General features: G+C 37.1%; 2 protein-coding genes across 4 annotated transcripts in view; one reads left to right on the top strand and one right to left on the bottom strand.

Moving 5' to 3' along the window:
* LOC104775949 (ubiquitin carboxyl-terminal hydrolase 13) overlaps positions 1 to 4,415 on the top strand; it is a 10,954-nt gene extending 6,539 nt beyond the window's left edge. For both annotated transcript variants that reach the window (XM_010499922.2, XM_010499931.2), the window contains exons 16-32: positions 314 to 436; positions 644 to 721; positions 842 to 930; positions 1,124 to 1,232; positions 1,322 to 1,390; positions 1,475 to 1,582; positions 1,766 to 1,821; positions 1,892 to 2,069; positions 2,154 to 2,255; positions 2,339 to 2,410; positions 2,582 to 2,647; positions 2,801 to 2,866; positions 3,274 to 3,357; positions 3,462 to 3,578; positions 3,699 to 3,773; positions 3,856 to 3,942; positions 4,018 to 4,415. In XM_010499922.2, coding sequence (XP_010498224.1) covers positions 314 to 436; positions 644 to 721; positions 842 to 930; positions 1,124 to 1,232; positions 1,322 to 1,390; positions 1,475 to 1,582; positions 1,766 to 1,821; positions 1,892 to 2,069; positions 2,154 to 2,255; positions 2,339 to 2,410; positions 2,582 to 2,647; positions 2,801 to 2,866; positions 3,274 to 3,357; positions 3,462 to 3,578; positions 3,699 to 3,773; positions 3,856 to 3,942; positions 4,018 to 4,059 — 1,521 coding nt within the window. In that variant the 3' untranslated portion in view covers positions 4,060 to 4,415. The remainder of the gene's footprint in view (positions 1 to 313; positions 437 to 643; positions 722 to 841; positions 931 to 1,123; positions 1,233 to 1,321; positions 1,391 to 1,474; positions 1,583 to 1,765; positions 1,822 to 1,891; positions 2,070 to 2,153; positions 2,256 to 2,338; positions 2,411 to 2,581; positions 2,648 to 2,800; positions 2,867 to 3,273; positions 3,358 to 3,461; positions 3,579 to 3,698; positions 3,774 to 3,855; positions 3,943 to 4,017) is intronic.
* Positions 5,525 to 8,047, bottom strand: LOC104775938 (amino acid transporter ANT1). Of its 2 annotated transcripts, XR_002037934.1 has the most exons (4): positions 7,728 to 8,047; positions 6,990 to 7,637; positions 6,290 to 6,790; positions 5,525 to 5,578 (listed from the first exon to the last, which is right to left on the bottom strand). XR_002037934.1 is itself a non-coding variant. In XM_010499913.2 (3 exons), the coding sequence occupies exons 1-3, from the start codon at positions 7,971 to 7,973 to the stop codon at positions 6,383 to 6,385; spliced, it is 1,302 nt and encodes a 433-aa protein (XP_010498215.1). In that variant the 5' UTR covers positions 7,974 to 8,047; the 3' UTR covers positions 6,285 to 6,382. The 2 variants fall into 2 exon arrangements, 1 of the variants encoding a protein (XP_010498215.1); XM_010499913.2 differs by lacking the exon at positions 5,525 to 5,578 and having other exon boundaries at positions 6,285 to 6,790.

The following is a 9,388-nucleotide window of genomic DNA, read 5'->3' as shown; positions in this document are numbered from 1 at the left end:
AGAATCCAGAAACAAACCCCCTTTCAACAGTTTAAGGTACATGCCTGTATATTCCTATGTGTTTCCAGACAAATGCAATTTATTGCAGCAAGAGATGGGGTTTGTGAAGAAGCTTCTTTCTTGGTAACCTGAATCTATCTTGAAGGAGAGGAATAGTGATCAGGATTCTGATGAGAAGAATATCTGCTTTCGTTTGGAATCTAGTTTGTTTAAGGGTTTTTATAAGATGCTGTCTTCGTTGGAATTATTCATTGGTTGCAAGTTTCTTAGTGTCTTGTGTACTTAACATTGTTTAAAATTTGTCCTCATGTAGGAAGAGGTAGCCAAAGAGTTTGGTGTCCCGGTTCAACAACAGCGGTTCTGGATCTGGGCAAAGCGTCAAAACCATACTTATCGTCCCAATCGTCCCTTGTTACCTAATGAAGAATTACAGACGGTAGCTATACTTTGTTTTTATAAGCTATACTTTGTTTTTTATAAGCTATACTTTGTTTTTTATAAGCTATACTTTGTTTTTTATAATTGCTTTCATGCCTATGGTTTGCGTCTTTCATTTGGTATTATTCCTTTTCTAGACTTTAAAAATGTACAACACACATGTTTTTTATATTAGGAGTAATTAATTTTTAAGATGTTATTGTAGGTTGGACAAATAAGAGAGGCATCTAACAAGGCAAACAATGCTGAACTGAAGCTGTTTTTGGAAATAGAGCGCGGACCGGTAATACTACACTGCTGCAAAGTTTAATTGTTGTGGCCTATTCATTGAATGAAAATCTGAAACCAATTGGTCAAAGGGAAGAAATTAAGTCGTACTAATTCTTAAATTAAAATTATCCAGGATGACCTTCCTATTTCTCCCCCAGAAAAATCTCATGAAGATATTCTTCTTTTCTTTAAGCTCTATGACCCTGTGAACGCAGTACTAAGGTAATTCTAGTACCCACCACTTTTTCACTTTTGACGTCTGTTCAAACAAAAGGTGGTATACTCCCGTATATTCTCATCCTAAAGGCACTATTTCTTTCTTCCATTTTCTTTTTAATGGAGAATTTGTCACTTTTTCCCTGTTTCTTGTTTGCAACTTTCATCATTCTTACATCACTTTGTCCGTATGTTGTAGATATGTTGGCAGGCTCATGGTGAAAAGTTCAAGTAAGCCCATGGATATAGTAGGGCAACTGAATAAAATGGCTGGCTTTGCCCCTGATGAGGAAATAGAACTTTTTGAGGTTGAGGCTGGTGCCTTTTAGCTCTACCTTTTCATCATACTTATGGCCATGAAACATTTCATTTTAATTGGTTTTCTTCCCATTTTCAGGAAATAAAGTTTGAACCTTGTGTAATGTGCGAACATCTAGATAAGAAGACTTCTTTCAGACTGTGCCAAGTAATGTTAATCTCATTGTATCAAATGTGTCAAGTGATGTTTCATAGTTTGTCCTATTCATTGAAATGGGTTTCTGGCGTATAGATTGAAGATGGAGATATCATTTGCTATCAGAAACCTCTTCGTATCCAGGAGAGTGAATGTCTATACCCAGATGTGCCATCATTTTTGGAGTATGTACAGAATCGAGAGGTATAATTAACCTGGGCACTGATGTCAATCTTGAAATGGGCTCTAACAGTAGAGCTCCAACTGTTATAGCTTCTTTTTATCAAACTGTGATGATTAGCGTCTTTTTATCAATTCCTTGGAAACTACTAATAGTTGTTGGCAAGTTTTGGTGGTAACTAACTTATGTGGTTTGTTATTTCGTAGCTGGTGCGTTTTCGTACACTGGAAAAACCAAAAGAAGACGAGTTTATTCTGGAGTTGTAAGTACCTCTATGGACAACTTTGTGTCATTTATTCCAGTATTGGAATTCGTAATGCTTCTACTTTCAGGTCAAAGCTGCACACTTATGATGATGTTGTCGAAAGAGTGGCTGAGAAGCTTGGCCTTGATGATGCATCGAAACTTAGGCTTACATCTCACAATTGCTACTCCCAGCAACCCAAGCCTCAGCCAATCAAATACCGTGGAGTAGATCATCTTTCAGATATGTTAGCTCACTATAATCAGGTGATTGACGTTGGTTTGAGTGAACTTACATATGTTTTTTTCGATTCCAATGCTGAATTGCTTATGACTCTTCTTCTTTTTCAGACGTCTGACATTTTGTATTATGAAGTTCTGGACATTCCTCTTCCAGAATTGCAAGGTCTTAAGACTTTAAAAGTTGCTTTCCATAGCGCCACAAAGGATGAAGTATGGGTTGAACTTTTATTTGTGATTTGTAGGTCTCTACACATGCTATTGTATTTCAGTCCTTAAAACTCTTAAAATTGCAGGTGGTAATTCACAATATCAGACTACCTAAGCAGAGTACTGTTGGAGATGTTATTAATGAACTTAAAACAAAGGTCAATATAGTTACAATTTTTTATTAGATCATTGCATGCATCTCTGCTAATTGGCCACATATTGAGCTGTGTTTTGTCCTTATAAAGTGCTTGTCTTTTAATGGATTCTGCTCTATACTTTGTGGTTTAATCTATTTCATAGTTTAAATATAATCTACACTTGTGCATCAGGTGGAACTTTCGCATCAAGATGCAGAACTGAGGTTACTTGAGGTCTTTTTCCACAAGATCTACAAGGTAACAGGCTAACTTCTTGTCTTTTACATTGTAGTTAACTTTACTATTTTAAGATTATGGCTTGTAGACTGTACCACATCTCGTGTGATGTACTTTGCAATCTTCTCGAACTTAGCAAATTTTTGATCCAATTTGTTCGGGTGCGCGTTGCAGATCTTTCCATCTACTGAAAGAATTGAGAACATCAATGACCAGTACTGGACTTTACGGGCAGAGGAGGTATATCTCTCTTCCTCACCTTCTTTCGCTTTAGTTCTGTAATCGTCCAAGCTTTTTATTGTATTTTGTTAACTGACTTATCTCTTGTTTCTCCGATGGAAGTAGATTTTAGTTTCTTGGAACTTTTTGCCCGTCTCTTTTTTAGTTTCAAACTTGCAAAATTAAAATGATGTGGTACATTTTACTGCATTCGCTGTTTTGGAGGCATAGGTTGTTTGGATTGATAATTGCTATAATTGCTTGAGAGGAACGTCATCTGCATTGTAACTAGTTTGTGCAGGTTATTTGAATGCTTGAGATGAATAGTTGCATTTGAGCTACATTAGTAAAATGTAAATGCAAGTTTTTGCTGGTTAATGACTCAAAAGATGCTGAGTTTCTTCTTTTGCTATCGTGTGAAATCTCAGATACCTGACGAAGAGAAGAATATTGGTCCCAATGATCGGTTAATCCATGTATATCATTTTTCTAAAGAGCCCGGACAAAATCAGGTGGTAGTCCATATCACTCTTAATTACTTGAAAAGCTATATGAGGGGTCCAGTGTTTTGGATCGGAGGTTTTGAAAACTTTGTTAACCATTTTTTCTTTTGCAGCAAGTACAAAATTTCGGCGAGCCCTTCTTTTTGGTAATCCATGAAGGTGAAACTTTAGAAGAAGTCAAGACCCGTATCCAAAAGAAACTTCATGTCCCTGATGAGGACTTTGCCAAGGTATGCATGACTTTTGTCTGATTTGGTAACAGCTAAAAAATGTCAATAAGTTTATTAATTGTTATTATTGGTGGCGGAGTAAGATCATTGTTAATTTTTTTTTTGTCTTGTGTTATTCAGTGGAAGTTTGCATCTTTTTCAATGGGACGACCCGATTACTTGCAGGACACAGATGTCGTGTACAATCGCTTTCAGGTAAGACTTTTATTTTTAGTTCTGTTCAAAAATAAATTCGGGATCTAACTCTTCATTTTCGGATACTAAAAATGACTAACAGAGAAGAGATGTGTACGGTGCGTGGGAGCAGTATCTTGGGTTGGAGCACATTGATAATGCTCCTAAAAGGGCTTATGCTGCAAATCAGGTAAGAAGCTCTCGCTCGTTTTCTAAGAATCCATCTCCCTTAAGTCTAACATCTGTTTGAATGCTCTTGTTGTAGAACCGACACGCATATGAGAAGCCGGTGAAAATATACAATTAGGGGAGAGACATGGCGAGGAATCTCAAGGGTGGTTTTGGTGCGAGGATAGGATGTGTAGAGTCTCAATTTAGATTTGATAACTAAAATGAATATATATCTTTCAGGAAAGGGTTTTGATTTTGGCTCTGACATTAGTAAGTGTGATCTATTTTGCTTCCGAAACTACTCAGTTGGTGTTAATATGGTATTGGCTGACACTCTCTCTCTCTCTCTCTCTCCCTTTTCTCTCTGCAAAATTCCCATTTTGAAGACAAAGGCCCCGTTCTTGGATTTGAGAGGGCGTTGGCTTTTTTGGTTCTCAATTAGGATATTGTATTCGAGGTATAGTTTTTAATATTTTCAAAATATTCTACTCTTTTCGCTGTTTATTTCTCTCTTATTTCCTCCTTCCAACCTTACCGTAATCTTGGGATAGGTTTCAGACTCATGTCCTTGTACGTGACAAATCAAACCTTACTCTTGCGTAATATCTCTCCATGTACAAGAATTTTAAATTGTAGTTTCAAGCTTACACTTTACAGTCTTTACTGTAATACGTAGCAAATGAGTAATTCACAAACGTGTACAAATCAAACCCTCCCGAGATGAAACACAATATATAATCAAAACAATATTCCAATTATTTTATAGCATTAATGATTTCTTTTATTAATAATATTCGAATTACTACTATTTAATGTGTTTTTTTTTTATAAGAGTATGGTTCCGACTACTTTGTTAAGACACACATATCCAGAGAAAATGGATCTATAACCTAGCCACGTTGTAGTAGTATTTAAATAGAACAAACGAAGCTTGTCAAATTAAACAAGTGGTCACGACTTTTCCTGACACCATTAAATGATCATACAAACAATCTCACTTTTCTCGCCATATATTTCTATTTCAGATTCATGTAAAAGATCTATGCATTTTCTTGTTTGTTTTACCAAACTTCTTGTACGTAGTTGTATTGGTTGCTTTACACAAGATCGCTTCCTTTCTCTTTTCACACTCCGACGATTGTGTTGTACGTACCATATACAGCAAAGAGCAATCCGCAAATCACGATGAATACATCGACGGATTTGCCCCATACATTTAGTGAAGGACCAAGCAGCGTGAGGTGATAAGAAGCGGGCAACACAAACGATATGAGTGCACACAAAGTACTTCCAACAAGAGATGCAAATGTACCAAACCCTGGGACTAAACTCGCGATTGCTGCAAGTCCTACCACCAAAAGTGTCCTCGTCACAAAAATTGCATATTTTGAGACTGAACCTGTTTCGTTGCTGTACCCATGATGATGCTTCCGTTGAAGGCAATCTATCCTCTTCAGTTTCTGCTCTATGATCTCGTTAAGCGGATGTACCATGATCGGAAATGTAAACGTCAATCCCACACATAACCCAATCTGGTTAAACCAAACAAAACAGAAAAACGTNTTAAACAAGTGGTCACGACTTTTCCTGACACCATTAAATGATCATACAAACAATCTCACTTTTCTCGCCATATATTTCTATTTCAGATTCATGTAAAAGATCTATGCATTTTCTTGTTTGTTTTACCAAACTTCTTGTACGTAGTTGTATTGGTTGCTTTACACAAGATCGCTTCCTTTCTCTTTTCACACTCCGACGATTGTGTTGTACGTACCATATACAGCAAAGAGCAATCCGCAAATCACGATGAATACATCGACGGATTTGCCCCATACATTTAGTGAAGGACCAAGCAGCGTGAGGTGATAAGAAGCGGGCAACACAAACGATATGAGTGCACACAAAGTACTTCCAACAAGAGATGCAAATGTACCAAACCCTGGGACTAAACTCGCGATTGCTGCAAGTCCTACCACCAAAAGTGTCCTCGTCACAAAAATTGCATATTTTGAGACTGAACCTGTTTCGTTGCTGTACCCATGATGATGCTTCCGTTGAAGGCAATCTATCCTCTTCAGTTTCTGCTCTATGATCTCGTTAAGCGGATGTACCATGATCGGAAATGTAAACGTCAATCCCACACATAACCCAATCTGGTTAAACCAAACAAAACAGAAAAACGTGTTTTATCAGCTTACATGATCAACAAACACCAAGATGCCAAAACATATTTTTCAAAGGATACACAAGCTTCAACACAAATCTATTCAAAGGGAAAATCATAAGCAAGAACAGAGCATATGAATCTATAATCATAAAAGAAATGCGAGTTCACATTAAGCAGNTTTCTATTTCAGATTCATGTAAAAGATCTATGCATTTTCTTGTTTGTTTTACCAAACTTCTTGTACGTAGTTGTATTGGTTGCTTTACACAAGATCGCTTCCTTTCTCTTTTCACACTCCGACGATTGTGTTGTACGTACCATATACAGCAAAGAGCAATCCGCAAATCACGATGAATACATCGACGGATTTGCCCCATACATTTAGTGAAGGACCAAGCAGCGTGAGGTGATAAGAAGCGGGCAACACAAACGATATGAGTGCACACAAAGTACTTCCAACAAGAGATGCAAATGTACCAAACCCTGGGACTAAACTCGCGATTGCTGCAAGTCCTACCACCAAAAGTGTCCTCGTCACAAAAATTGCATATTTTGAGACTGAACCTGTTTCGTTGCTGTACCCATGATGATGCTTCCGTTGAAGGCAATCTATCCTCTTCAGTTTCTGCTCTATGATCTCGTTAAGCGGATGTACCATGATCGGAAATGTAAACGTCAATCCCACACATAACCCAATCTGGTTAAACCAAACAAAACAGAAAAACGTGTTTTATCAGCTTACATGATCAACAAACACCAAGATGCCAAAACATATTTTTCAAAGGATACACAAGCTTCAACACAAATCTATTCAAAGGGAAAATCATAAGCAAGAACAGAGCATATGAATCTATAATCATAAAAGAAATGCGAGTTCACATTAAGCAGTTTTATACCTGGACAGCAATGGCAGACCAATTATTAGGGAGGTTAAGTGTGATGATATCCTTTGTTTGATCACCATAAGCCATATAACCACAAAAACCGAACAACACATAGACAAACGTAATCCCAGCAAGCACTTTAGCTAACAACTTAGGGAAAGCTTCTCTATCCTTCATAGAACTTTCTAAAGCCAAAGTCATTGCAAAACCTTCAAAACAGAACACGGCAACTCCTCCAGCAAAAGGTAAACCACCAATGGTAGACGAAATAGCAGTTCTGTCACTAAACGAGAAGTCTCCTTCAACCACCATCTCCACGTTCTCTTTCACAACGAAACACATCGCTATGATGTTGCATATATCAGCAAAGATACTGAAAGGAGAGAGAGCCGATAAAGAAGTGATCCAGGACAATCCAACTTCGATTGGAACCAGGACCAAGATGAAAGAAACCATACTCAACCCATACGAAGTGAATATAGAAGACAAGTTTCGACCTATGAAGACTAGATACGCTACTGATCCACCACATTGAGCGGTGAAAATGAGGAACTCGGTTAAGTATCGACCTTTTGTTCCCATACATTTGAAACCTAAATCACCATATGTTTTCGATTCTTCTTCTCCTTCTTCCGATTCTAGCTTGTCTCTGCACTGAATCTGCAATCGAAACAATCCAAATTAGATTTACGTTGTTGAGATTTAAGGATTTTGGGGGAGAAAAAAAAAAAAGATAGAAAGGGAGCTAACGAGGAGGAGCATGCAGTAATAGGTGGCGAATCCGACGATGATGACGCCGAGAGATCCGGCGAACCAACCGGCGATACGGAATGCGTAAGGGAGGCCAAGGACGCCTGTACCGACGATGGAGACGATAATGTTTCCGAGCGTTTGAAGAGCAGAGGTTCTGTCGCCGCCGGTTGTTTCTGACGGCGGAGAATTTATCAGAGGAAGAGATGGATCACCGTTCGCCGCCGTCAGGTCTTTGATCGCCATCGCCGAGATTTACTCTCGTTTTTTATTTATTNTTTTTTTTTTTTTTTTTTTTTTTTGCAAAGATATTTTTCTCGATAACATTGGAGACGTAAGAAACATTGCCGCCGCCATTTTTATAGGTGACAGTGAGCACCCGCCCAAAGATTGATTTCTCGATCTGACGTGGCACCACAGCATCCTTACATCTGGCACGTATGTACCACGCGCTCCGTCGATGAGATAGATAGATCTGTGCAATTTGGAAGCCAGAGGTGATAGATAATATAAGTAAAAGGAAGATGGAGAGAAATTTTAAAAAATATCCACTGATTTGTCTGTTCTTTTATAAAATTCAGTTTTCTGACATCATAATAATTGGTAGTTAGATCTAAAAAAAAATAATGATTATATATAAGGGGAAAAAAATTATGCAAAGTTTTGACGTGTCTGCAACAACTGAAGATTAGATATGTCTAGTTATAGTATAATTCTCTCTCGAACCCCAAATTACATGTTTGTGTGGTGTGTACTTAATAACTTCAACTAGGATAAGCTTTCTGAATTCTTAAATTCAAATCGAGATTAATTTTTTAGCCTCCAGTTGGGGAATCAAAGTTTAACTATTATACCACGAAACAAAATAATTCACGTACTGTTAATATTGATAAGAGTTTGTTGTTATACATTAATACTCTATCACATATTGTGAAATTGTCAATTATTTTGTAGAGAAGATTGTACATATATATTGTCGCATATGAAGTTTTGACTGTTTTGTGTTCTACTTTACTTTAAAGAAGAAAATACCGTTGTGTTAAACAACTCTCAAGTTATAACTTAACAACTAATAAATGTCAGAAGTCAGCTATAAATAAATTTTGCGTACGCGTTTGTGAAGAACTTAATATATAGTAAAATACTTGTATATGGTACAAGATTCTTGTAATTTATTGTATTTTATAGTTAATGGATCTTGTAAACTAAACTATATCGCATCATGGGAATATTATATTGCATGTGCAAACGCTCATACTAGAAATAGAACAGGTTCTCCTCAATTGTCACAATACAAATAGGCGCGATATACATTATCACATCAAACAGTGACATTGTCGCATTCAACATGTGAGATTACACGTCAGTATTTCTCCAATTTGTCCCACCTCATTTGACCTCTTGCCTTTTACTAATCATCATTTATAGGCTTTGATTTTTGACTCGTTAATACATCTTAGTGAAGAAGTTACGTCTTAAGCTTTAAATTGGATTTAAACAAAAGGTTAGATTTAGAAATGTCCGAATTCTTCGGATAACCAGGGTTGAGTGTTTTACCACCTTGTGTCTAAGGCTCTAAACAATTGTATAAGACTATATGTATCCGGTTATGTGTAAACCGTGTAAATTAGATTCTATACCGGTCAAACCGGATACTACAC

This window comes from Camelina sativa, chromosome 1 (genome assembly GCF_000633955.1).
Source record: "Camelina sativa cultivar DH55 chromosome 1, Cs, whole genome shotgun sequence".
Classification (NCBI taxonomy): domain Eukaryota; kingdom Viridiplantae; phylum Streptophyta; class Magnoliopsida; order Brassicales; family Brassicaceae; genus Camelina; species Camelina sativa.
Note: the sequence above shows the minus strand (reverse complement) of the source record. Positions and strands in the feature narration are given on the sequence as shown.

What these genes read in the sequence shown, in the direction of transcription:
- LOC104775938 (XM_010499913.2), bottom strand. Translation starts at nt 7,973, where the DNA reads ATGGCGATCAAAGACCTGACGGCGGCGAACGGTGATCCATCTCTTCCT. An exon ending in ATTACTGCATGCTCCTCCTC is followed by an intron (nt 7,638 to 7,727) that starts GTTAGCTCCCTT and finishes TTTCGATTGCAG; the next exon opens with ATTCAGTGCAGAGACAAGCT. An exon ending in GGTCTGCCATTGCTGTCCAG is followed by an intron (nt 6,791 to 6,989) that starts GTATAAAACTGC and finishes TGGTTTAACCAG; the next exon opens with ATTGGGTTATGTGTGGGATT.